The sequence below is a fragment of the Hylobates moloch genome, unplaced genomic scaffold (genome assembly GCF_009828535.3).
Source record: "Hylobates moloch isolate HMO894 unplaced genomic scaffold, HMol_V3 SCAFFOLD_71, whole genome shotgun sequence".
Taxonomy (NCBI): domain Eukaryota; kingdom Metazoa; phylum Chordata; class Mammalia; order Primates; family Hylobatidae; genus Hylobates; species Hylobates moloch.
The window spans coordinates 174,655-201,900 of NW_026652346.1; the positions used below are offsets into that span (position 1 = coordinate 174,655).

The following is a 27,246-nucleotide window of genomic DNA, read 5'->3' on the forward strand; positions in this document are numbered from 1 at the left end:
CACCTCCTCAGGGGTACAAAACATGGGTGATGTGTTACCAAGGGAAAGGGGACAGAGAAGAGCCTGAGGAACTCCAGAAGAGGGTTGTAGAGGTGGGAAATTGAGGACAAGCCTCCCTGGACCGGGAAGGGCCCAAGCTGTGATTTGGGGGTCCAGCACTGACCCAAACACGTCAACAGGGGGCGACTCAAGTGCAGAAATGGAAAAGGCAGGTTGGGCGCGGTGGCTCACGCCTGTAATCCTAGCACCTTGGGAGGCTGAGAGGGGAGGATAGCTTGAGGCCAGGAGTTTGAGGTCAGCCTGGGCAACATTGTGAGACCCCCCGCAACCTGTCTCTACAAAAAACAAAAAAAAATCAGCTGGGCGTGGTAGCGTGCGCCTGGAGGATTCCCAGCTACTCGGGAGGCTGAGGTGGGAGGATCCCTTGAGCCCAGGAATTCAAGGTTACAGTGAACTATGATCATTCCACTGCACTCCGGCCTGAGCAACAGAGCGAGACCCTGTCTCAAAAAAAAAAAAAGGAAAGAAAAAAATAAATGGACCAGGCTAAGCCAGGCTGGTCCTTGTCAAGACCTGCCCCTGCAGGTGTCCGGGGGGAGGCCAGAAAGATCCCTGGAGAAAAGGACACAGAAAATGGCAAGAAAGAAAGCGGGGCCTTTGGAGGGGTAAGTTGGGGGAAGACAGGAGGTTCCCCCTCCCCGTTCCAAGAGGCTGGGAGAACCTGCCCGGGCAGCATCTTGAATGGGAGAATTGTCCTCGGCCCAGGCGCAGCCACCGGCGTGAGCTTGTGTACACATGTGGGGGGTCCCTTCTTCCCTTCCCCCACAGCCAATGCAGACACTCTCCCTGCATTGCCTCTAAATCTACCCTAGCTGTCAACATCTGGCCCCCATCTGTCTCCATCCAACCGGACCCCCTGCTCCAGCTCCTGCCCCAGCCTCCCTCTCCAGTGGCTGTTGGGCAGGGCTGGGAGCTCAAGGCCTTCCCGCCCTCCCTCCTGCAGCAGCCTGTGGCCAGGACTGAGGAACCAGGACAGGGGAGAGAGGGGACAGCCCCACCCCGGAGGTGCCCCAGGCTCTTGGCAGAGCCAGCTGGAGCTGTTAGAAGCAGCTGCGAATGATTCATCTCCTCGGCCCCCACCCCACCACCTCAAACACACCCTAGGGCTGATAACCAAGTTCCAGCCCCTACAGGCCTGCAGCCTCCAGACCTCTGACACCTCTCGGTCAGCCACAAAGCCCTCCCTACACAGCCCCACTCTCCTTAGAAATCTAGTCCATCACCCCCATCACCCCTGGAGCTGGGACACGTCCCATTTTCTTTTATTTATACAAAAAGTTACTTTTTAAATATAATTTAAGAACCCCTCCAAGCACCGGCGTCCGTTTCTGGGTTCCACCACCACCACCTACCGCCCCTTTCACTACCTCACCCCACACCCCTTCATGGGACACAGCTTGGGGGTCCCAGGCGGGGTCCGGGGATGTGGGATGACCAAGGCACTGTTCTGGAAACAGACACGATGATGGGCCCCTGTTTCAACTTGGGCAAAGGAGGCCATAGCGAAACAGGTTCCCCCCAACACAGTTATGACAAGGACGGTAGAAAAACAAAACGAAAAAACAAAAAGGGAATGGGGAGAAAAATTAAGACCAAAAACAAAACTCAAAAACCTTCAATATGAAGGCAGCAGCTGGGGGAGGGGCATTTACAAGGGAAAAAATGATTGAGTTTGGTGGTGACAGCAGCAAGTTGGGACTACAAACCCCAGTGATTTTGTCACTGGGCCCTGACACCCCTTCTTGCCCCCTGGGACAGCCCCCCACTCCGGAGCTGGCAAGGGAGTCACAATCTCTTTGGTCTGCGGGAACGCACCCATCAAGGTGAAGGGAGGGCACCTGGGGAGGCCGGGAGATGATGGGCGCTTCCTTTTCCTCTGGTCACACCCAGTCCCGAGGGAAAGGCGCCCTTACCCTTGGTCTGGAGTTCCCCGAGGGGGCTGGGGGGTGATTTTCCTCTCCTATTATGGCAGAACCCCCGAATCCTGTCTCTCCAAATTGCCAACTCCCCACCCCACGGGCTCAAAGTGCAATCCAGCGGGGCGCAGGGCTGGGGGCCTCTGTGAGTCCCCACTCTGCCCCAGAAAGATGGGGAGGCGGTGTCCCTGGGGCGGGGAGTTCCTGCAGGTCAGTACTGCGGGGCCGGTCCTCCTGTCCCACCCGGGGTTCCCGGCTTGGCCTGGGACTTCATGTGCTGGACACTGGCCAAGATTTTCTTCTGGTGTCCCGCCAGAGTGACTCCGATTCGGAGCAGGTCCCTGCAGAAGGAAAGGAGAGCTCGGTGAGACCCTAGGGTCCCTGTGGCCGCTCTCCTCGCTTGGCTCCTGAGCCAGTCCTGCCTCAGGATTGTGAGCCAATCAGAAAAGCCAGTGGGGGAGGGAGAACCGATGTCAACAGTTGCCGGGCAGTTTTAAGAGCCCCGGGCCGCCATCCTTCTGTGCAGCCGCAGAAGGGAGTAGGGCTGGAGGCCAGAGGCAGGGGCTTTGGCTTGGGTGCCAGGGAAGGAAGGAAAAGAGAGAAAAGCCTGCAAAATTGAGACTGGGGAAGAGGCCGCACAGATTGCCGTAGAGGGAAATGGAGACGTGAGAAAGAAAAGGCCGAAGTGGGAGAGGAAGAGCTGGGTGGAGAGGAAGAGGAGGTTGCTGATGGCTGGAGGCTGAGATAAGGGGAAAAAAGGGAGAGGAGGCCCCCTGGGTCAGAGAGAACCTGGGAAGAATTAGGGAGGGATGTGCCCAGGCCCCACGGGGCAGGGGCAGACTGGCCTGAGACCCTCTGGCTCTAGCCTCCTGAGTAGCTGGGACCACAGGCACGCACCACCATGCCCAGCTAATTTTTTTGTTTTTGTTTTGTAGAGATAGGATTTTGCTATGTTGGCCAGGCTGCTCTCAAACTCCTGGGCTCAAGCAATCGGTCCACCTCAGCCTCCCGAAGTGCTGGGATTACAGGATGAGCCACCACCCGGCCTTCACATTTCTTTTTCTTTTTTTTTTTTTGAGATAAGAGTTTCACTCTGTCATCCACGATGGAGTGCAGTGGCACAATCTCGGCTCACTGCAACCTCCACCTCCCGGGTTCAAGCGATTCTCCTGCTTCAGCCTCCTGAGCAGCTGGTATTACAGGCACGCACCACCATGCCCAGCCAATTTTTGTGTTTTTAGTAGACACGAGGTTTCACCAAGTTGTCCACAATGGTCTCGAACTCCTGACCTCAAGTGATCCACCCACCTTGGCCTCCCAAAGTGCTGGGATTACAGGCATGAGCCACCGTGCCCGGCCTTCAGATTTCTATTCCTTCTATTTCTGTTATTCAACCTGGGGTGAGAGGAGATCTTGGGAGAGAAACGGGAAGGCAGAAAGGGGGAGTAGCAAACAAAGGCCAAGTGGGGATACGCAGCCTTTGGGAGGCGAGGAATCATAAAACCATTTCACGTAAAAGCTGAAGAGGATCTCCAAAACCTAGCGCAATCTTCTCCTTTTATGGGTGGAAAAAGAGAACCCGAGTTGACACATTGTTACTGTGAGAGCCGGGCCTGGAATGCAGATAGATGCATAAAGATAGCTAGGGAGTGAGAGGCGGAAGCGCCATGGCCCAGGGCCGTGATGGCAGGAGGAGGTGAGGCGGGCAGGCTGGCCCCAAAGAGTCCTTGGGTCCTCGGCTCCATGGGGCTGTGACTGCTCCTCTGGGGCCCTTCTAGGCATGGCATGAGCGCAGTGTGAGAAGACAGCACTGGCACCCAAAGCTGACCCCAAAGGCCCCTGCAGACCCCGTGGGCCTGACTCCAGCTGCCCTGTTCTCCCCGCCCCACTCCAGCTCCTGCCACTACTTACTCGGCAGAGATCTGGCTGACCAGCTCGAAGGAGCCAAAGCCAGCGGCTGCGAAACTTTCTTCGTATCTTCCCATCTTGATGGCCCGAAGCCACTCGCCCACAGAGCCAAAAGCTGAGTAGTGAGGCTGCCGCTGGTCCAGGAGAGGGTGTGAGGCCCTAGGGGGCAAGGATGGGGAGGAATGCTGAGTACCAGGCCCGGGTCCAGGCAAGGAGGTGGAGCCCAGCCTTGGAGAGGCGGACAGAGGCCCTCCGACCCAACACCAATGAACAGACACTTCTGGGCAAGGAGTGGGGGCAGAGAGCGGGAAGGAGGGACCATTCTCTGCAGTCCTCACCCGCCATTCTCCCGGGCCACGATTTTGAGGCTGGCGGGGTTCCGGATCATCTTGTCCAAGGCGCTGACCACCTGGGGGAAGCGGGGCCGGGCATTCCGGTCTTTCTGCCAACAGTCCAGCATGAGCTGGTGGAGGGAGGTGGGACAGTCTGGGGGCGGGGGCAGCCGGTAGTCCTGTTCAATGGCATTGATCACCTGGAAAGAGGGGAAGAAGCTCTGGGTGAGGCTGTCCAGGAAAAGCAAAGATGCTAACAGGCCCAGGAAATAGTGACTTGGAAGATGGTAGGATAGGAGGCACAGCCCCCCAAAAAATAACAGATCCAGGAATCCTCCTAGCCGGAGCTGAAGCTCTCTGTGGCTGGTGGCCCCAGCAGCTCTTGGGCTATGATACAGACATGTTACCGCCCAACCCTGCCCTCCATCTCTGTATCCTTCTGCGACCCAAATATGCTGTATCCAACTCTTTTATTTATTTATCTATTTATTTTATTTATTTATTAAGACAGAGTCTCGCTCAGTTGCCCAGGCTGGAATGCAATGGCATGATCTCAGCTCACTGCAACCTCTGTTCCTGGGTTCAAGCGATTATCCTGTCTCAGCCTCCCGAGTAGCTGGGATTACAGGCACCCGCCATCATGCTTGGCTAATTTTTTGTATTTTTTTAGAGACGGGGTTTCACCATGTTGGCCAGACTGGTCTTGAACTCCTGATCTCAGGTGATCTGCCCACCTTGGCCTCCCAAAGTGCTAGGATTACAGCCATGAGACATGGCGCCCGGCCCCCAACTCTTTTAAAAAATTTTTTGTAGAGGTAGGATCCGGCTATGTTGCCCAGGCTGGTCTCGAGATCCTGAGTTCAAGTGATCCTCCCTCTTCAACCTCCCACAGTGCTGGGATTACAGGCGTGAGCCACCAGGCCTGGCCCTGTATCTCAACTCTTTCATACAAAGATCAATTCTCCTTTTTGTCATCTCCATGGTCTCAAGAACCCAGCAGTGATGACTCTCTGGGAACCCACCCTTCACCCCAAATCCCAGGTGAGAGAACACCCGAGGAAAGCCTGGTATGACCACGGGACACTTACATCCTGATTGCTCATGTCCCAGTACGGCCTCTCCCCAAATGACATCACCTCCCACATCACAATCCCATAACTCCAGGCATCACTGGCGGAAGTGAACTTCCGGAAGGCAATGGCCTCTGGGGCAGTCCATCGGATGGGAATCTTGCCTCCCTGCAGAAGGAGGAGAAAAGGTGAGCTGGGGGACTCACTGAGGGACTCACCAGACCCAGCACACGGCCCCCCAGTCCCCCACCCGCCCCTGCTTTTTTCCCCTAGCTCAGGCCCCAAGCCTCCTACTCTCCAACTGTCTGCCCAGGTTGGAGTGTAGTGGCACGATCTTGGCTCACGCAAACTCTGCCTCCCAGGTTTAATTGATTCTCCTACCTTAGCCTCCCGAGTAGCTTGGATTACAGGTGTGTACCACCACCCTCAGCTAATTTTGTATTTTTAGTGGCACCAAACAGGTTTCCCCATGTTGGCCAGACTGGTCTCGAGCTCCTGACCTCAGGCGATCCTCCTGCCTCAGTCTCCCAAAGTGCTGGATTTACAGGCGTGAGCCACCGCGCCTGGCCACTGTTCTTTCTTTCGAGACAGGGTCTTGCTCTGTCACCCAGGCCACAGTACAGTGGCACATACATAGCTCACTGCAGCCTCCAACTCCTGGGCTTAAGCAATCCTCCTGCCTCAACCTCCCAAGTAGCTGGGATTACAGGTGCATGCCACTGTGCCTGGCTAATCTTTTAATTTTTTTGTAGAGATGGGGTCTTGCTATGTTGCCCAGGTTATCCAACTGTTATTTTCCTAGACATCTGGAAGTCAGCTTCCTGGAGCTGACTGTCCCCCCACCCACAGCCTGCTCCTGTATCCTCTCCCTGGAGCAGGGCTGCCAAACCCTCAGCCTCCCACCTTTCCAACCTGCCCTCCCGAGCTGGTCCTAAGAAGCTCACACCCCTGGTCCCCAGCATTACCAGGGAGCTCGTGTAGGTGGGATCGGAAGAGTTCTCCTCCAGGAATCGGGAAAGGCCAAAGTCAGACACTTTGCAGACGAGGTTGCTGTTGACTAGGATGTTGCGAGCAGCCAGGTCTCGGTGGACATAGCTCATCTCGGCAAGGTACCGCATGCCCGAGGCGATGCCCCGCAGCATGCCCACGAGCTGGATGACCGTGAACTGTCCGTCGTTTAGCTGGAGAGCAGATGGGGTGGGGGCTTGGTGAGGGCAGGCCCACCCACCGTTACCCCTCCCATCCACATCTTTTTTTTTAGAGACAGGGTCTTGTTCTGTCGCCCAGGCTGGAGTGTAGTGGTGCCATCATAGCTCACTGCAGCCTCAACCTCCGGGGCTCAGGTGAGCCTCCTGAGTAGCTGGAACAATAGGCATGTGCCACTATGCCTGGATAATTTTTTGATTTTTAGTAGAGATAGGTTCCCACTATGTTGCCCACTCCTGGCCTGAAGCAATCTTTCAGCCTGGGTCTCCCAAAGCACTGGGATTACAGGTGTTGAGTCACTGCACCCAGCTTCCCGTCCACTTCCTAAACTGTATCTGTCACTTCCAGCCCACCTCACAACTCACCTGTAGGGCAAGCCCCCCAACTCCCTCAGGTGAGCCTTCCTCCTTTCTCTTTTCCCAAGTTTTCTCAGCTCTGGCTACAATATCACAACACATTGCTTACAATGGTTCCTGTTTCAATGGTAAGCATTCAGTCTCTCCCAATCAGATTATAATTTGAAAAATTATTTCAACTTTCCCTTCCATTTAACCTGGTACACTGCTTTATACCCAGGAAATACTCAACAAATGCTTTTCTGTTTTTTAGTTTTTTAGAGACAAGGTCTCTTTCTTTCCCCCAGGTTGGAGTGCAGTGGCACGATCATGGTTCACTGCAGCCTTAAACTCCTGGGCTCAAACGATCTTTCTGCCTCAGCTTCCTTAGTAGCTGGGACTACAGGTGTACACCACTGCACCTGGCTAATTAAAACAAAGGGTTTTTTTTGGTAGAGATGGGGTCTCACTGTGTTTCCCAGGCTTGTCTCCAACTCCTGGCCTCAAGCGATCTTCCCACCTTGGCCTCCCAAAGTGCTGGGGTTACAGGCATGAGTCACCTGAGCAACCTGTCTACAGGTGGAGACACATTGGTGCTGATCCAACCACAAAATTGTTCAGCCCTCTTGGACTAGCTGTGTGTGGATTTGCAAGAGAACAGTGAGGAACTGCAGTATGACCAATGATCAGTTCAAAAACCAAGGTCTGAAGCCCAACCTTGACCTTTAAAGAGTTCGTTCTCACCAGGGAAACCAACAAGTCACAGACAGTAAGCAAATCCCATCTTCTGGGTTCAGCTAAGATTTGGGAGACCGTCTGCAGCCCTACAGAACCAGGGACATAGAGTCCAAAAACTGAATTTTGAATCTATCCTCCAGACCTGCACCTGCCCTACTCCCCGCTCAGTTCGTGGCAACACCACCACTTGCCAGATGGTCAGGGAATAGACCTCAGAGTTTCCTGTGACCCCTTTTTCTCCCTCACCAGCCACTTCCAATCTATCAGCAAGTTCTTGCTGGTGATGCTTCCAAGACATGTCCCAAATCCAAACCCTTCCCTTCACCCCACGGCCTGGATGCTGGCAACAGGCTTCTGCTGCAGGCCTCTCCCAGCTCCTGCTCTTGCTCCCCAGCACCCAGCAAAGAGGTCTTTTTATTTATTTATTTTTTTGAGATGGAGTCTCGCTCTACTGCCCAGGCTGGAGTAAAGTGGCGTGATCTCAGCTCACTGCAACCTCCGCCTCCTGAGTTCAAGTGATTCTCCTGTCTTAGTCTCCTGAGTAGCTGGGATTACAGGGGTGCACCACCATGCCTGGCTAATTTTTGTATTTTTAGTAGAGACAGGGTTTCACCATGTTGGCCAGGCTGGTCTCGAACTCCTGACCTCAAGTGATCCACCGTGCCCAGCCGGGATCCTCTTAAACTACTCTCCTGCCAAAGCCCTCCAGCGGATTCCCGTCACACTGCCCAATGCAAGGTCTACCATCTATCCTCTGTTCACCAGGTTCACCTGTGCTGGCCTTCCCATCTCTCTCTCTTTTTAAGAGATGGGATCGCCCAGGCTGGAATGCAGTAGTGCAATGATGGTTCACTACAGCCTCGATCTCCCAGTCTTAAGTGATCCTCCCGCCTCAGCCTCCCAAGTAGCTAGGACTACAGATGTGCGCCATCATGCTCTGCACATGGAGGCCAAGGTGGTGGGCAGATCACGAGGTCAGAAGTTCGAGACCATCCTGGCCAATATGGTGAAACCCTGTCTCTACTAAAAATACAAAAATTAGCTGGGCATGGTGGCGTTCGCCTGTAGTCCCAGCTACTCGGGAGGCTGAGGCAGAAGAATCTCTTGAACCCAGGAGGCGGAGGTTGCAGTGAGCCGAGATCACGCCACTACAGTACAGCTGAGTGACAGAGTGAAACTCCGCCTTAAAAAAAAAAAAAAAATTGGCCGAGCGTGGTGGCTGCCTGTAATCCCAGCACTTTGAGAGGCCGAGGCGGGCAGATCACCCGAGGTCGGGAGTTCGAGACCAGCCTGACCAACATGGAGAAACCCCATCTCTACTAAAAATACAAAATTAGTCGGGCGTGGTGGCACGTGCCTATAATCCCAGCTACTGGGGAGGCTGAGGCAGGAGAATCGCTTGAACCTGGGAGGCGGAGGTTGTGGTGAGCCGAGATCGTGCCATTGCGCTCCAGCCTGAGCAACAAGAGTGAAACTCCATCTCAAAAAAAAAAAAAAAATTCAATTAAAATTTAAAAAAAGAAGGAATGACAACCTTCAGCTGTATGGGGCAGTGGGAAAGGAAGGTCCCACAGGAGCCCAGCCTTTCCCAGAGGGAAAATTAAAGGCAGAGGGCTGGCTGGGCGTGGTGCCTCACACCTGTAATACCAGCACTTTGGGAGGATGAGGTTGGGAGATCACTTGAGGTCAGGAGTTTGATACCAGCCTGGCCTACATGGTGAAACCTTGTGTCTACTAAAAATACAAAAATTAGTCGGCATGGTGGTGCACGCCTATAGTACCAGCTACTTGGGAGACTGAGGCAGGAGAATCGCTTGAACCCTGGAGGTGGAGACGGCAATGGGCCAAGATTGTGCCACTGCACTCCAGCCTGGGTGACAGAGGGAGGCTCTGTCTTAAAAAAAAAAAGGCAGAGGACCAGGGCTTAGCCCAAGAGGAAAAGGATGGAGGAGGTGACCTGGGACCCACTGTCTGTCCTGGCTTCTTAACCCAAGTGGCCTCTGGGTGTAAGTGGGAACTCTGGGTGGCCGCAGAAGCCAGGGAGGGTGCTCACCCGCAGGAAGGAGTCCAGGGCGCCATTCTCCATGAACTCTGTGAGAATCATGACGGGCATGCTGTTGGTGACCACACCCTCCAGGCGGATGATATTGGGGTGCTCGAACTGGCCCATGATGGAGGCCTCGCTCAAGAACTCGCGCCGCTGCCGCTCCGTGTAGCCACCCTTCAGGGTCTTGATTGCCACACAGCTCTCCTTCTTCCCCGGGGCCTTGAGCCGCCCCAGGCACACCTCACCAAACTCACCTTCAAACAAGGACGCGGAGGTCATCAGCTCTCCCGCCCCGGTGTGGCCCTGCCCACCCCCGCTTTGTTCCCAGGTGCCCGGGCAGCCTTCCGCTCTCACCTGCACCAATCACCTCTTCAATCTTGACGTAGGAGACATCGATCTCTTTTGCAAATTCCCTCACAGCCTCATTAGGGTCTTCATAAGTGAAGGGGTCAATGTAGACCTTAGTACCTGAGAAATCAGGCAGGGTCCTATCAGCCAGGAATTAACTCCCACTGGACTCGGAGGCTCGGCTCATAGCTCTTGGCCCCAAGCCCCTATCTCCGTGTTTTGTTTTGTTTTTCTTTTTTTTCTTGAGATGGAGTCTCGCTCTGTCACCCAGGCCTGGGGTGCAGTAGTGCGATCTTGGCTCACTGCAATCTCCGCCTTCCGGGTTAAAGTGATTCTCCTGCCTCAGCCGCCTGAGTAGCTGGGATTACAGGTGCCCACCACCATGCCTGGCTAACTTGTATTTTTTATAGAGATGGAGTTTCAACATGTTGGCCAGGCTGGTCTCAAACTCCTGACCTCAAGTGATCTGCCCACCTCTGCCTCCCAAAGTGCTGGGATTATAGATAGGAGCCACCGCACCCGGCCCCAAGCCCCTATTTCCATCAAATTAGGGCAACCCACCGTGCCCGATGAGATACTGTCCGTGTTTGTCCGAATATTCTGCTTCTCTCCCGTTGCTCTGCTTCCTGTAGCCAATGGGAAAGGAGCAAAAGGTAAACTGAGTCACACATCTTTATGAGGCACACAGCGAAGGGAGGTGCAGGGATTGGAGAAGATTTCAAGTAAAAAGAGGCTGGGGGCACCCAGAAAGCCTTGCCCTGTAGCATCCAGGCAAGTGGCCATCAACTGAGGGCTTCCAGGGGCTTCCGGGTGTCAGAGCCCTTACCTGAGGCAGAGCACGGCGACCACAATGACCACCAGGACCAGGACCACACCCACGACTGCCGTGCCCGCAATCAGGGCCAGCTGCTCCCGCCAGCCCTCGCTCTCTGCGGAGGAAAAGGCTGCTGATCAGGAGAAACTGATGGACCTGCAGGAGGCCCCAGCCCCGGCTGTGAGCAATGAACTGTGATCTCCTAAGAACAGGTCCCCAGTACAGGGGACAGGTGGAGGGAGAGGACACAAGTAGGCAGGGTCAGGGAACAAACAGTGGGTTTCAAACTGTCCCCCAGGGGCCAGCAGGCTTCTCTGAAGTCCCTCAGGGCAAGGGAGGAAGTTTCGCAATCTTTTTACTGCCAGAGTAGTTTTTTGTTTGTTTTTTTGAGACGCAGTCTCACTCTGTCGCCCAGGCTGGAGTGCAGTGGCGCAATCTCAGCTCACTGCAAGCTCTGCCTCCCGGGTTCTGCAATTCTCCTGCCTCAGCCTCCTGAGTAGCTGGGATTACAGATGTGTACCACCATGCTCGGCTAATTTATGTATTTTTAGTAGAGATGGGGTTTCACCAGGTTGGCCAGGCTGGTCTCAAACCAGCCTGGGCATGAGCCAGCATGCCCAGCTGCCAGAGTGGTTTTGATTTGGTTCTAGTATAAATACCAGAGTCCACAAAAAAATCTCCATTCAACGAAACGTTCTAAAGGTGAAACATTTTCAGGTTTTTATCCAAAAAGTGGAAACAATTGAAATGTTCACCAAAAGATACAATAATAAACAAAATCAGCTATTTCCATACAACTGATTATTACGTCTCCATACAAAGAAACGAAATATTGGCCAGGAGTAGTGGCTCACGCCAGTAATCCCAGCACTTTAAGATGCTGAGGTGGGAGGATTGTTTGAGGCCAGGTGTTCAAGACCAGCCTGGGAAACATAGCAAGACCCCATCTCTACCAAAAAATAATAATTAGCCGGGCATGGTGGTGAGCACGTGTGGTCCCAGATACTCAGGAGGCTGAGGTGGGAGGATCGCTTGAGCCCAGGAGTTTGAGGCTGCAATGCACTATAATCAGACCATTACATTCCAGCCTGGGTGACAGAGCAAAATCATGTGTCTAAAACAAAAACAAAAAACAGGCAAGGTCCAGTGGCTCATGTCTGTAATCACAGCACTTTGGGAGGCTGAGGTGTGCGGATTGCCTGAGCTCAGGAGTTCGAGACTAGCCTGAGAAAGATGGTGGAAACCCTGTCTTTACAAAAAATACCAAAAAAAAGTAGCCGGGCATGGGGGCTCATGCCTGCAGTCCCAGCTACTTGGGAGGCTGAGGTGGGAGGATCACTTGAGCCTGGGAGGTTGAGGCTGCAGTGAGCTGTAATTGAACCACTGCACTCCAGCCTGGGTGACAGAGCGAGACCCTATTTCCGAAACAAACAAAAAACAAACCACAACGAAAAAAACCCACGGATATATACTACAACATGCATAAACCTTGAAAACATTCTGCTCGGTGAACAGTCACAAAAAACCACACTGGAAGATTTCAAGACAGAAAGTGGATTAGTGCTTGCCAGGGGCTAAGGCAACAGAAGGATCTGGGTTGGGGGTGATGGCTAAGGGCTATAGGGTCTCTTTCGAGGGTGCTGAAAATGTCCCAAAATTACTTGTGGTGGTGACTGCACAATTCTGTGAACGTATCAAAAGTCATCGATTGTACACTTTGAACAGGCAAATTGTATGGCAGGGGAACTGTATTTCAGTAAAGCTATTACAGAAAATTGCAAGGTTTAGAAAGCCACTGGTCCAAGGCTGGGTGTGGCAGCTCATGCCTGTAATCCCAGCATTTTGGGAGGCTGATGCGGGAGGACTGCTTGAGGCCAGGAATTTGAGACCAGCCTGGGCAACATAGGGAAACTGTCTCAACAAAACATAAAAAAAAATTTAGTTGAGCATGGTGGCACATGCCTGTAGCCCCAGCTACTTGGGAGGCTGAGGTGGAAGGATTGGTTGAGCTTGGGAGTTGCAGGCTGCAGTGAGCTATGATGGTGCCATCGCACTCCAGCCTGGGTGATAAAAAGACCCTGTCTCTTAAAAAAAAAAGAAAAAAGTTAGGCCGGGCGTGGTGGCTCACACCAGTAGTCCCAGCACTTCAGGAGGCCGAGGCGGGTGGATCAGGAGGTCAGGAGATCGAGACCAGGAGGTGGAGCTTGCGGTGACCAGAGATCGCACCACCGCACTCCAGCCTGGGGACAGAGCGAGACTCCGTCTCAAAAAAAAAAAAAAAAAGTTAAAGAAAAAAGAAAGCCACTGGCCTAGCATATTAAAAATAACCTGTTACCTCCAATCCTCAAAGCCCTGCAGGAAGCTTCATGATATTCCCATTTTGTTGGATGGGGAATGGGGAGCTCAGGGGTCAGGTTGCTGCTAAACGTCAAGCCTGAGGTGAGCTTTTTTTTTTTTTGAGACAGAGTCTTGCTCTGTTGCCCAGGCTGGAGTGCACTGGCACAATCTCAGCTCACTGCAACCTCCACCTCCCAGGTTCAAGCAATTCTCCTGCCTCAGCCTCCCGAGTAGCTGGGACTACAGGTGTGCACCACCACGCTCAGCTAACTTCTATATTTTTAGTAGAGATGCGGTTTCACCATGCTGGCCAGACTGGCCTCGAACTCCTGACCTCAAGTGATCCTCCTGCTTCAGCCTCCCAAAGTGCTGGGATTACAGGATGAGCCACTGTACCTGGCTGTGCAGTGATCTTTGATCGAGCAACTGCACTCCAGCCTGGAGGTACAGAGTGAAGCAGGCCGGACTTCACGAAACTCAGCTGTTGGTTTTGGTTTCGACATCCTATGTTCTCTTCTCTCTAGGGCATGCCATGTGATCCACAGGAAGGAGGACATGAAGATAGGACTTTGGCCGGGTGCATGGCTCACGTCTGTAATCCCAGCACTTTGGGAGGCCGAGGCGGGTGAATCACAAGGTCAGGAGTTCAAGACCAGCCTGGCCATCATGGTGAAACCCCGTCTCTACTAAAAATACAAAAAATCGGCCAGGCGCGGTGGCAGGCGCCTGTAATCCCAGCTACTTGGGCGGCTGAGGCAGGAGAATGGCTTGAACCCGGGAGGCGGAGGTTGCAGTGAGCCGAGATGGCGCCACTCTACTCCAGCCTGAGGGACAGAGCAAGACTCCATCTCAAAAAAAAAAAAAAAAGAAGATGGGACTTCGGGGACCTGGGGTCTTTCCAACCTCCACCCTCACCCCCTTCCCCAGGCTCACCATCCAGTTGGGTCTGGCTGTGATGTTCCTGGCCGAAGGGCCCGTAGCCGGCCTCAGAGCGCGCCCGTACCTGCACCAGGTAGCTGGCTCCCCGCTTCAGCCCCCGCAGCTCTGCCCGGTTTTCTGACGTCTTCAGGAACCGCACACTGCTGGGACCCTCGGCGCCCTGTCCGGGAGGTAGGGGGGTGGCCGTCACCCGGGGCCCCAAGTTCCTGTTGCTCTTCCTGCCTCCTCCCCTCGCCCTCCACTCCCATCACTAGCCTGCCTTGCAACTGGTGAGGCCTTTGGGAGAACTTACATATGCAAGCCATGTGCTGTATTCATAATATCATTCCTTTTTTTTAAGACAAGGTCTCACTCTCTCAGGCTGGAATGCAATGGTGCAAACACGACTCACTGCAGCCTCGACCTCAAGTCGAGAATCACTTGGGTTCAAGTGATTCTCCTGCCTCAGCCTCCTGAGTAGCTGGTATTACAGGGGCTCACCAACACGCCCAGCTGATTTTGGTATTTGTAGTAGAGATGGGGATTTCACCATGTTGGCCAGGCTGGTCTCGAACTCTTCACCCTAGGTGTTCTACCCACCTTGGCCTCCCAAAGTGCTGGGATTACAGGCATGAGCCACTGTGCCCAGTCTAATTTTTTTCATTTTAAGTTTTTTATAGAGATGAAGTTTCACCATGTTGCCCAGGCTGGTCTCAAACTCCTAGGCTCAAGCATTCTGCCCACCTCGGCCTCCCAAAGTGCTGGCTATTACAGGTGTGAGCCACCGTGCCCAACCTGAGCCACTGTGTCCAGCCGCTGATAACTATTACAGTAACTATTTTATAGATGAAGAGTCTGAGGCTCAGACAGGCCAAGAGGCTTACCCAAGGCTGCCCAGGGAATCCATGGCAGAGCTGGAATTCAAATGCCTGCCAGGTGCCTGCAACTCAGGTGTCCCAACCAGGGGAGCATAACCCATTGCCCACCCCCCCCCCCCAGGGCTGGGGGATGGCCTCACCTTCTCATGGTATTTGACCTCGTAGTCCAGCACAGCCCCACTGGGTGCCCGGGGAACAGCCCAGGCCAGGCTCAAGCTGCTGGGTGAGGACCGTGTCACCCGGATGTCGGACACTGCGGGAGGTACTGTGAGAGGCAGAGACACAGGGAACCCTTCTGCATGGTAGGTCTGTCCCTTAACTTTAAAAAGTTTTTTTTCCGAGACAGAGTCTTGCTCTGTCTACCCAGGCTGGAGTGCAGTGGTGCAGTCTCGGCTTACTGCAACCTCCGCCTCCTGGGTTCAAGCAATTCTTCTGGTTCAGCTTCCCAAGTGGATTACAGGTGCCCACCACCATGCCTGGCTAATTTTTTTATTTTTAGTAGAGACGGGGTTTCACCACATGTTGGCCAGGCTAGTCTTGAACTCCTGACCTTGTGAACAGCCTGGCCATGTCCCTTATCTTTTCCAACACTTCCTCTGCTGGCTACACTTGTCTCAGTTTCCCCCTGGCTGTTTCGAGAATTCCTTCTGATTCTCTCTGCCCCCAGTCCCACTGGGAGCCTTCCGGTACTTAACTCTCCAGCTGACCTTTAGGAGCTCCTCACTCTCTCTTTCTTATTCATTTATTTTGAGATGATCTCCCTCTGCTCTGTCACCCAGGCTGGAGTGCAGCGGTGCGATCATAGCTCACTGCAGCCTCTGACTCCTGGGCTCAAGCGATCCTCCTGCTTCAGCCCCTTGGGTAGCTGGGACCACAGGCACGCACTGCCTTGCCCGGCTAATATTTTTATTTTTTGTTGAGACAAGATCTTCCTATGTTACCCAGGCTGGTCTTGAACTCCAGGGCTCAAGTGATCTGCCTGTCTCAACCTCTGAAATTGCTGGGATTACAGGAGTGAGCCACTGCGCCCAGCCATTGCCCTTTCTGCCTCTTGCCCCCAAAGCCTTGGCCCCTCACACTTCCTGGGGACCCAACTTCACAGCCCCTGCCTCTCCCCTTCAGGCCCTCAGTGACATCTCTCCCGCCAGACCACCAGCCGCCCCAGCCCCCAAGTCTCACCCTCTCGGTCGGTGGTGACATTGACAGGCTCAAATGGGATGGGCCCTGTGGCTAAGGAGGATACCCCGTTCAATGCAGTGACCTCAAAGGTATAGGTGAAGTCAGGACGTAGCCCTCGAACCACCACCCAGGGCTCCACCAGGTCCCGGGGGCCGGGGTCAAAGGTCAGGTCTCCCCCGCAGGATGCGCAGGAGCCTCCGGGTCGGCACTCCCGACAGCGGAGGGCGTAGGTGAGGTCCTCTCGGCCACCGGACTCCAGGGGGGCACTCCATTCCAGGTGCAGGGAGGAGCCATTCAGGCGGGAAACCACGCTCCGCGGAGCCGAAGGAGGGGCTGCAGAAGACCAGGGAGTCAGGCAGAGGCTGATCTGCTCTGCGGCAGTGGGGAGAGGGCAGTGGAGGAACCAGCAGCCACGCTGGACTCTTGCCTTGGAGACAGCGGGCTCCACCTGTTCCCCCGGGCTGGGGACCAGCATGCCAGGGACAAAGTGAAGAAGACCAGGGAGGATGGGGGCCATGTCAGGGTCCACCTCAGGGGTCTGTGACCCCTCCCCAATGAACTGCACCTGGGTGCTGGTCACTTACTGGTGCAGGGTGCACCCCGGGGGTCTGTGCGTGCCCGGAAGTACCCGATACGGCACTGGCAGACGGCTGATCCAATGGTGTTAGAATGACTATTCGCTGGGCATGGCTGGCAGGACCCTTCTCCTGACAGGGGCTTGAAGGTGCCCTGGGCACAGGCTGAAAAAAAGAAAGCATTCATCAAAAGCATGCACAAAAACATCCATCTGCACGGTGGGCCCGGTGGCTTATGCCTCGAATCCCAGCACTTTGGGAGGCTGAGGCTGGAGGATCGCTTGAGCCAAGGGGTTCAAGACCAGCCTGGGCAACATACTGAGATCCCATCTCCAAAAAAAGAAAAAAATTCCAGCTGCTTTTAAGGCTGATGAAGTGCTAAGGTGGGAAAATGGACAAAAGCTCTCAAAACCTCTCCTCTTAAGAGGAGAAAGGAGACTCTCTCCAGAGAAGGGGTCCTAACCTGTTTTGACCCTGATCTCGGCAGTCTGGTGAAGCCCACAGAAAGACCTCTACTCCAACTTATGATTTTAAATGCACACCACAAAATACGTAAGAATACCAGAGAAACCAATTAAGGTGAAATGCAATGACTGAAACGTGAGGAAAACAGTTTGGGCTACAGCAACATTTGTGTTTCTTTCTTAAGATATAGCAGCAAGTCTCCTAACCTCTGTAATACTGAAGTCATCATGAGCAAAAACAACGTTTTGGCACTTGGAATGGCCTGTAAGTACCTGTGATTTTTTTTTTTTTTTTTTTTTCCTAAGAAGGAGGCCAAGGCGGGCAGATCACTTGAGGTCAGGAGTTCAAGACCAGCCTGGCCAACATGGTGGAAACCCGTCTCTACTAAAAATACAAAAGTAGCCGGGTGTGGTGATGCATGCCTGTAATCCCAGCTACTACTTGAGAGGCTGAGGCAGGAGAATCGCCTGAACCCGGGAGGCAGAGGTTGCGGTGAGCTGAGATCCCGCCACTGCACTCCAGCCTGGGCAAAAAGAGCGAAACTCCTTCTTGTTTGAATGCACTCCCAGGCTGGAGTGCAGTGGCGTGATCTCGGCTTACCACAACCTCCGCTTCCCGGGTTCAAGCGATTCTCCTGCCTCAGCCTCTCAAGTAGCTGGGATTACAGGCATGCGCCACCATGTCTGGCTAATTTTGTATTTTTAGTAGAGACAGGGTTTCTCCATGTTGGTCAGGCAGGTCGCACAGATAATTATTTAAAAAATTTTTTGTAGGCTGGGCGCAGTGGCTCACACCTGTAATCCTGGCACTTTGGGAGGCCGAGGCGGGAGGATCATGAGGTCAGGAGATCGAGACCATCCTGGCTAACACGGTGAAACCCCATCTCTACTAAAAATACAAACAATTAGCCGGGCGAGGTGGCGGGCGCCTGTAGTCCCAGCTACTTGGGGGGCTGAGGCAGGAGAATGGCGTTAACTTGGGAGGCGGAGCTTGCAGTGAGCTGAGATCACACCACTGCACTCCAGCCTGGGCGACAGAGCAAGACTCCGTCTCAAAAAAAAAAAATTTTTTTTTGTAGAGACGGGGTCTTGCTCTGTCGCCCAGGCTGATCTTGAGCTCCTGGGCTCAAGTAATCCTCGCACCTTGACATCTCAAAGTGCTGGCACTACAGGCATGAACCACTGTGTCAGGCAATACCTGTGATTTCCATGGGACCCAAGTCTCTGGTCCTGCTACAACTGCAGGTGGAATTTCAAGTGGAAATTAATGAATTTCAGGTGAAAATAAAGTATTTTTTTTCCCAGCCGGGTGTGCTGATGCACACCTGTAATCCCAGCACTTTGGGAGGCCGAGGCGGGCAAATCACTTGAGGTCAGGAGTTCGAGACCAGCCTGGCCAACATAGCGAAACCCAGTCTCTACTAAAAATACAAAAATCGGCCGGGCGCAGTGGCTCACTCTTGTAATCCCAGCACTTTGGGAGGCCGAGGCGGGCGGATCACGAGGTCAGGAGATCGAGACCACGGTGAAACCCCGTCTGTACTAAAAATACAAAAAAATGAGCCAGGCATGGTGGCAGGCGCCTGTAGTCCCAGCTACTCGGAGAGGCTGAGGCAGGAGAACGGCGTGAACACGGGAGGCGGAGCTTGCAGTGAGCCGAGATCGCGCCACTGCACTCCAGCCTGGGTGACAGAGCGAGACTCCGTCTCAAAAAAACAAACAAACAAACAAATACAAAAATTAGCCAACTGTGGTGGTGCATGCCTGTAGTCCCAGCTACTCTAGAGGCTGAGGCATGAGAACTGCTTGATTCCAGGAAGTGGAGGTTGCAGTGAGCCAAGGTTGCGCCACTGCACACTAGCCTGGGTGACAGAGCAAGACTCTGTCTCAGAAAAAAAATAAAGTCATTTATTTTCCTCCATCAAAGCTCACAGATTCTCGCCGGGTGCGATGACTCACGCCTGTAATCCCAGCACTTTGGGAAGCCGAGGCGGGCGTATCACGAGGTCAGGAGATCGAGATCATCCTGGCTAACACGGTGAAACCCCGTCTCTACTAAAAATACAAAAAATTAGCCGGGCACAGTGGTGGGTGCCTGTAGTCCCAGCTACTCAGGAGGCTGGGGCAGGAGAATGGTGTGAACCCGGGAGGCGGAGCTTGTGGTGAGCTGAGATCGCGCCACTGCACTCCAGCCTGGGCAACAGAGTGAGACTTAGTCTTAAAAAAAAAAAAAAAAGCTCACGGATTCTCTAGAAAACCAGAGGGTAAGAAGCCCTGCTCCAGAGAGAAGGCTAAGTGAGAATTCAGTATCAGTAGAGACACAATGAACAAGTGTGGAGACCTTAAAGGCTTTGTCCTGACACCACCAAGGTCCACCCCACAGAACGGTCCTGCAGCCCAAGCCAGCCTCCCATGTTCGGAAAGCAGGGAAGTTGGCCAAGGTTAAAGAGAAGTCTGGAAATGAGAAAGGCTCAGAAAACAAACCCTCTAGTAACTGAGTCCTCAGGAGAGGGAAGAGCGTTTGAAATGGAAACTTGGCTGGGTGCCGTGGCTCACACCTGTAATCCCAACACTTTGGCAGGCTGAGGTGGGCGGATCACGAGGTCAAGAGTTCGAGACCAGCCTGGCCAACACGGTGAAATCCTGTCTCTACTAAAAATACAAAAATTAGCCGAGTGTGGTGGCGTGTGCCTGTAGTCCCAGCTACTCAGGAGGCTGAGGCAGAAGAACCGCTTGAACAGGGACCCGGGAGGTAAAGGTTGCAGTGAGCAGAGATTGTGCCACTGCACTCCAGCCTGGGTGACACAGCAAGCCTCCAATTCAACATCTAACAATACAAAATGGAAACTTAAGAAGTGGGTCCTGAGTGGAGTTCAGGACTCTCCCCCTGGATGAGCAGCAGTCGCAGGGGAAGCTCCAGCTCTCACCTCGGCACTTGGTGTTCCCCTCGGCTGCCTCGAACCCTGGAGCACAGCTGCAGCCCGTGACCGGCTGTTCGGCCCACTGGCCATCCTCACGGCAGTAGAGGCTGGGGCTGGGGCCAGGGGCGGGGACGGCATCCACCACGCAGCTACCGGCCACGGGCACGACTAGCTCCCGAGGCACTGTCTCCGGGAAGCGGGTCAGGTTCACAGTCAGCTGGGCACACTTTTTGTAGAAGAGGTGCAGGGACAGCAGGGCCATGCAGGCACCCTGGTCCTGGAAGGCCAGGTAGAAGCCAGCCTTGCTGAGTGGTCCCAGACGCAGCGTCTTGACATTCACCTTCCCGGTGGCCTCGGCCCCAGGGCGCTTCCGGGTGAGATGCTCTGCGGCCACCGTGTCCACCTGCCGGGGCGGGGGAGGCACACCACTGCTGTCCCCACTCCCTGAGGACCCAGTGGACTGTTGTGATTTTCCCAGCTCACCCTCTCGGACCTCTTTGTTTCCCATTCCAGAACCTTCCCTCCACCTTCCCCAGGGCACACCTTCTGCAGGCCCCCACACTGTCCATTCATCCTTGCAAAGCTCCTGTGATGTGCCCAGCCTCTGGCCTGCACCTCTGCCCTTTTTATTCACTCGTTCTACAAACATTTACTGACACTGACGCCATGCCAGGCCCTGACCTCAGAGTCAAGGAGACAGCGATGAATGAATCCTAGGGAAGTTATAAAGTACCATGAGGCAGGCCGGGCGCGGTGGCTCACGCTTGTAATCCCAGCACGTTGGGAGGCCGAGGCGGGTGGATCACGAGGTCAGGAGATCGAGACCATGGTGAAACCCCGTCTCTACTAAAAATACAAAAAATTAGCCGGGCGTGGTGGCGGGCGCCTGTAGTCCCAGCTACTCGGAGAGGCTGAGGCAGGAGAATGGCATGAACCCGGGAGGCGGAGCTTGCAGTGAGCCGAGATTGCGCCACTGCACTCCAGCCTGGGCGACAGACCGAGACTCCGTCTCAAAAAAAAAAAAAAAAAAAGTACCATGAGGCCGGGCATAGTGCCTCATGCCTGTAATCCCAGCACTTCAGGAGGCCGAGGTGGGAGAATCTCTTGAGCCCTGGAGTTAGAGACCAGCCTGGGTAACATAGAAGACCCCGTATTAAAAATATAGATATAAAAGAAAAATAAAGTAAAATGAGTGCCGAGACAGGCAGGTGGACAGAGGTATGCAGGATTGTAGGGAGGAGAGAGTCAGCCGAGGCGGCACAGGCAAGATCTTGGAGCTGGAACTTGGAAGACAAGTAGGGGTGTGAAAGGCAGAGAGGCCCCCAGGTGGACACATCACCGCTGCAAAGTCTGGAAACCAGCCAGGTGCAGTCAGGGAACGGGAGAAACTCAGTGTGGCTGGAGCGCAGTGGGGTAGGGTGGTTGAGGTGACTGGATGAGTAGGCTGACCCCTGGGCCTCCCTGGGGGCCGGCCAGGCAGCCCCCATATATTCTGCTGCTCCGCCCAGGAGATCACCCCCTTCCCTCCCCAGACCTAAGCCTCCTGCTTCCAGCCCCCAGCGTGCGGGCCAGAGGCCTCACAACTACATCGACTGGCCCCAGAACTACATCGGCTGCCCTCCAGGCCACGGGCCTGCTGGCTGGAATCCCACCCTGGCTGTGGCTGAGCCCCTGGGGCACCCAGGTACCTTGATGTAGGGGTTCTCCATCCAGGCTGGCGTGAGGGCCGTGGCCGTGTCCGCATCGCTTTCATAGTAGAAGACGGTGAAGGTCTCCTTGCAGGAGCGCCCAGCCCGAGGCAGGGACAGGCACTCGAGCATGGTGAAGCGCAGCGTGGCGTACACGTGGACGGCGCCCCGCCGCGGGACCCAACCCGTGCGAAGCCAGTGAGCCTGGCCCGGGGCGCGCTGCACGTCACACACCTCGTAGGTGCGCACGCTGTGCTGTTCCTCATCCAGGCCGCTCAGTTCCTCCCACTGTGCAGAGAAGGAGGTCAGCTAGGGGGCTGGGGAGCCGCCAAGGAGAGGGCTGCATAGGGTGAATCCTATAAAGTGAGAGGGACTGAGAAAGGGGGGCCGCTGGTACTGCGAGGAGGGCGCCTCTGAGAAGGGCTCAGACGACACTGCTGGGGCTGCTGTCATCTGGGGGGACAGGGGTGAGGAGTGGCACACAGAAAGGTGGCACAGGTGCCCTCTCCTCCCTCAGTTTCCCTCCAGAGCTTCAGCTCCTGGGTGCAGCTCTCACCTGCCCGTCCACCTGAGGGAACGTCACCCACTTCAGATCCGCAGTTTCCAATTTTGTGTTCAGCAGGGTCTCTGAGACAGACAGAGAGACAGAGTCAGCGCTTGGGGTGGAGGAGGGAGGTCAGGAAGACCAGATCCCTGGGAACCGAGGCAGGTGGATCCTCTTAGCTCTGAGCTAGAGGAGTTGGGGGGCCAAGAGGGGAGCAAGCCCTGCCCTCTGCACCCGCCTCTGATTTCTGGCCTCTTTTGCTAAGTGCCAACCCCACCCCCAACATCTGGTAGGCATGGGGCTCCCTTGGGATACCCCAGATCTAGGCCTCCCTGGAGGAGGAAGGGAGATCAAAATGGACGGGGAGAAGGGGCGGCAGCTCAGAAAGGGTTAAAATGAGAGCGAGCCGTACCCTGGTCCTGACCCCCACGAGCAGAGGCTGCTGGTGTGGGAGGGGAACCTCTTGTCTCAGCCTCCATGTTTCCTCCCCTAAGTCCCAGAATCAGCCTCTCTACTCCACAACTTCATTCCCTGTCCAAGACCCCTCCCTGCTTTCAGACCAAACACCCCGTCCTTCCCTCCTTGAAGGGAGTGCTCTGTGCCTGGGGCATAGCCCTGGCCCCCATCCCAGCACCTCCCTCCCCATGAGTGCCCTGATCAGGAAGCGCTGGAGGTCGGGATGCTAGGGTTCCCAGGCTCCCGCCGAGGCCTCACATCTGGATTTGGTTACGGGAAGGCAGAGGGGAGGAGATTCTGGGGGGCGGTATGAATGGGAAGGGTGAACACACCTGGCTTGGCTCGATTCATCGGGGGAGGGGACAGGCACTGGAGGAAGGGGGGGGATTAGGAAAAACTGCACAGCCCCTGGCAGTGGAGAGTGGAGGAGGGAGGGTGGGGGAATCCCCTCGGGGGCTGGCAATGTAGGGGGCAGCAGGCACTGGGAAGGGTGGAGAGGGGAGCCAGAACACCTGGCTCTCACCCCATGGGAGCTTCAGGACAGCAGGGAAAGAGGGTGGGTGAGGCAGCCTCTTCCTGGGGACCAAATGATGTCCTCCAGCCAGGGGTCAGGTGGGAAGCCAGCCAGCCTGAGGTGAGAGGCGCAGGGTCCCCATGGGTGGCAAGAGACAGCCCTGCTCGCTGGGGACAGGATGCCCGGGTTCTGGGAAGGGGGTGGATAGAGGCTGCCGTCTCCACCCTCCATTGTTCCAGCCGGGATAGTGTTTTCCTGTCTCCAATTTACACACTGTCTCTGCCTCGGGCTCGCCGGCTCCCTTTCTGCGTCCCAGCTCGGCTGCAGCACGCTTTGATCTGTCAGTTCGCGTGTCTCTCACCTCTCTCTCCTCCACTCTCTGTCCACCTCCATTTCTCTTTCTGACAGTCACTATCTCCTTCGCTTTCGGCCTCCACTTCTCGCGTTCCTCGCGGCACGGGGCCTTGGATAAACTACTAAACCTTAACTAAGCCCCAGCCTCCTCATCTGAAAAATGGGGGCAATGATAGCACCCACCCTCAGCGTTGCTGGATGGGCGAAATTAACATTTGTAAGGCGCTCAGCACAGGCCTGGTGCTTGGAAACACTCAGGTAATAAGCGCCCAATCACCATTTCCTCTTTGCGTCTTTCCTTCTCACCACACCTCGTCCTCGTGGTTTTTCCACCTCTTTGGCCTTCCTCTTCCCCTTGTTCATGGATTTTTTTCCCCCCTTCTCCTTTCTCTGAGCTGGGCAAGCCTCCCCTCACTCCCAACCCCACACCTAGCCTTTGATCCCCAGCCCAGGGCAATCCTGCCCAGGACCGCGGAGAGGGTTTTTCTAACGCCGCTGAATTCTTCCCTTCGGGAGTCCCTCATAGCCTATCCCCCCATAGACCACTTTCATACCAGACAGAGAAAGGGGGGTGTTGGCAGCTCACTGAAAGGAGATTAGGGACACAGAAGGAGAGTTTCTAGGGCTCTTGGCTCCCCTTCTAGGGGACCAGGAGGGACAGAGATCCATGGCCAAAGAAACGCTTGGAGAGACCAGGAGGCGGGAGATAGGCTGGGTTAGTTCGGGCGATGTGGGGGCCGTGTAGGTCAGTTTCTACCTGGGGGCTGTGTAGGTCAGTTTCTACCCGCTCCTAAGTCTCAAGGGAAGCCTGGGACTCACCTGGGGCCGGGGTCTAGACCGCATTTAAAGGGATGGGGTGCAGCCTGAAGAAACCAAGGAGCCACTCTATAGCAGGGGCAGGAGCAGTGGGCGGGAGAGCGGTTTGGGGGTTTGCTGTGTGAATGCAAAGGAGGCCATCCTGTTGCAGGAGTGTGGAATTGGATGATCAAGGTGTGATCGCTAAGGAATTGGCGGTGGGGGTCGTTTTAGGGCCTAGCACGAAAAGTTGTGCCTTGTCTGCTGTTGCTTCTCCAGAAACCTTCCCTCATGTAGGGCAGGAGGTGGGACTGGGACAGAAACTTTGCAGATAGTTTTGAATAGTGGGTAGGGAGGAAAGGAAAGGCAGCCAGGGGCGTATGTAATCAGCAGTGAGAGTTTGGGGAGCCCGGGCAGGGGAATGTCCCGGATTGTAGTCAGACTCCATCTCTTTCCCAAACAAAAGAAAACTCCACTACCCGCCGGGCGCCTCTTCCCCGCCCCCCTCCCGTTCCAGCACTATCGGTCCGAAGTGTTTGGGATTGGAGTGCCCGGGTAGGGGTAGACAGAGGCCCCCTCCACTCCGAGGCCCAGATGTGGGGGAGGAGGTCCCAGGAGTGACGGGGTGCACCCCCCCCAAGGAAACTCACCTTCCAAAGCTGCGGCCAACGAAGCCCAGCAGAGCAGCGCCCGGAGCTCCATGGCGCCGCCTCACTCGGGTAGGATCCGAACCGAGTTTGGGGGGCCCTCGCCCCCCCAGGTCTGACTCTCCCTGGGCGGGTGGACGCCGATTCTCCGCGCTGGACTCTCCGTCGGGGCCCTCAGCGCGGGCCCATGCAAGCGTGCGGGGCACCGGGCGGCGGCGCCAATTGTGGCTCCGCGTCTGTGCCGCGCGCGCGGACGGCGGACCCGGAGCGTGCTGGCAGTGGCCGCGCCCGGCGGGCGCGGAACAAGACGTGGCTGGAGTTGGGGTCCCTCCGGGGCCTCGGTGTCCCGCCCCGGGTGGCGGGGGCTGAGCCGGCCGCTCGCGGTCTCCCCCCCTCCCTGGAGTGGCTCTGCTCGCGCCGCCGGGCCGAGTGCTCTCCTCGCGGGCGGGGATGGTGGGAGCCCGAGAGGGGACGGAGCGGGAGGGAGGGAGACTGCGGCGCGGAGCCGGGCTGGCCGGGCCGGGGCTGAGCTGCGCTGGGACTGGGGCGGGCGGCGCCGGGCCCGGGAGGGAGGGGCCCGCGGGGGGCGGGGGCAGCTCTCCCAACGCGGGGGCTCCGCGAGGGAGCCCGGGGCGCGCTGATTGGAGTTCACGCTACTGAATAATTCATGAGGGAAGCGGAGAGGGGCACCGAGTGGAGCAGGTCGGGAAGTTGAGAGAAAGTTTGGAGAAGGGGGAGGGGCGGCGGGTGAGGAACCCCGGGACCGCCCAGATGTGCGCCGTGGCGGTGCGCGCTGTCCGGGACCGAGCATGTCGGGGCTGGGGCCCAGAGACCCTCGGGACAGGCCCGAACCCGGCTGGCACCAGGGAGCAGAGAAAACACACACCCAGCAGTAACACGGAGGGCCGCCCAGGCGTGCACGTAAATGTTCACCGCGCACACAAAGCCCGCTCTGACCTTGCTGCGGACTCTAGATGCCGCTCTTGGATGCGCCCACCACCCTCTAGTGGGCGCAGGGACTGCGTTTTGGGGGGAAAAGGAAGGAAAAGGGAGTAGAAGCTTTGGAGAATGGAGGGCCGCCCAGGGGGCCTCAAGGAGCAATCCCAGCTTGGATAACCTTGCAGCGAACGTTCACACAGTCACCCCATAAACGTTTAGTGTTGGGGATCTACTGTGCGCGCAACCAAGCCCTGAAAAATGTCCAGAAGGGGCGCGCACTAAGCTGCGCTGGGGAGTCGAGAAAAATCGAGGAAACAACAGTAAAGAAAAGGTGGGTGTGGCCGGGCGCGGTGGCTCACGCCTGTAATCCCAGCAGTTTGGGAGGCCGAGGCAGGCGGATCATTTGAGGTCAGGAGTTCAAGACCAGCCTGGCCAACATGATGAAACCCCGTCTCTACTAAAAATACAAAAATTAGCTGGGCCTGGTGGCGCGCGCCTGTAATCCTAGCTACTCGGGAGGCTGAGGCAGGAGAATTGCTTGAACCGGGACCTGGGAGGCGGAGGCTGCAGTGAGCTGAGAGCTGAGATCGCGCCACTTTACTCCAGCCTGGGCTACAGAGTGAGACGAAAAAAAAAAAAAAAAAAGTGGGTGTGTCCGAGAGGGTGAGGGGTCCGGCTAGATCTCCAAATTGCCCTTTCACTCTCGCTCTCGTGTTTTGCGGGGGCTTCCCCGCCGCCCGCAGCCATGACCCCTGAGGCTGGGGCTGCGGCTGCGGCTGCTGTCTTTCCTGAGCTGTTTCCTGTCTGGCTCCTGGGGGCCCTCGGGATGGCTGGGAGGGGCCCTTCCTCTCATTGCCAACTCCCCTCACCCTCCCATCAGTTAGCGGGGAGGGTCCAGCACAGCCGTGCTCCTCCCACCAACCCCCTTCTACTTCAGGGAACTTAACAGTATGGGTTACTGGATGGATGGATTGGAGGGGGTGCTGCTCCAGGAGTCAGCCCCTGCAAGGGGCAGAAGGAAAGGACTTAGACTCCCACAGTAATTAGCGGGGACAGAATTTTTTTTTTTTGAGGCAGTCTCCTTCTATTTCCCAGGCTGGAGTGCAGTGTCCTGATCTTGGCTCACTGCAACCTCCGCCTCCCAGGTTCAAGCGATTCTCCTGCTTCAGCCTCCCGAATAGCTGGGATTACAGGCGCAGGGCACCACCCCCGGCTAGTCTTCGTATTTTTAGTAGAGACAGGGTTTCACCACGTTGGCCAGGC

General features: G+C 55.7%; 2 protein-coding genes across 2 annotated transcripts in view; one reads left to right on the top strand and one right to left on the bottom strand.

Annotated features, from left to right (window-relative positions):
* Nucleotides 1–1,405: 1,405 nt before the first annotated feature.
* LOC116463844 (ephrin type-B receptor 4-like) lies at nucleotides 1,406–25,564 on the bottom strand. Its single transcript, XM_032147110.2, has 17 exons — nucleotides 25,048–25,564; nucleotides 22,291–22,361; nucleotides 21,735–22,022; nucleotides 20,053–20,449; nucleotides 16,671–16,826; nucleotides 16,087–16,419; nucleotides 15,048–15,172; nucleotides 14,045–14,210; nucleotides 10,787–10,889; nucleotides 10,522–10,586; nucleotides 9,967–10,080; nucleotides 9,619–9,866; nucleotides 6,252–6,467; nucleotides 5,305–5,454; nucleotides 4,223–4,416; nucleotides 3,888–4,043; nucleotides 1,406–2,317 (listed from the first exon to the last, which is right to left on the bottom strand). The coding sequence occupies exons 1-17, from the start codon at nucleotides 25,097–25,099 to the stop codon at nucleotides 2,188–2,190; spliced, it is 2,964 nt and encodes a 987-aa protein (XP_032003001.1). The 5' UTR covers nucleotides 25,100–25,564; the 3' UTR covers nucleotides 1,406–2,187.
* Nucleotides 5,434–27,246, top strand: part of LOC116463846 (solute carrier family 12 member 9) — a 59,675-nt gene continuing 37,862 nt past the window's right edge. The window contains exons 1-2 of the mRNA XM_058434890.1: nucleotides 5,434–5,474; nucleotides 17,311–17,390. Of these exons, the coding sequence (XP_058290873.1) occupies nucleotides 17,354–17,390 (37 nt within the window). The 5' untranslated portion in view covers nucleotides 5,434–5,474; nucleotides 17,311–17,353. The remainder of the gene's footprint in view (nucleotides 5,475–17,310; nucleotides 17,391–27,246) is intronic.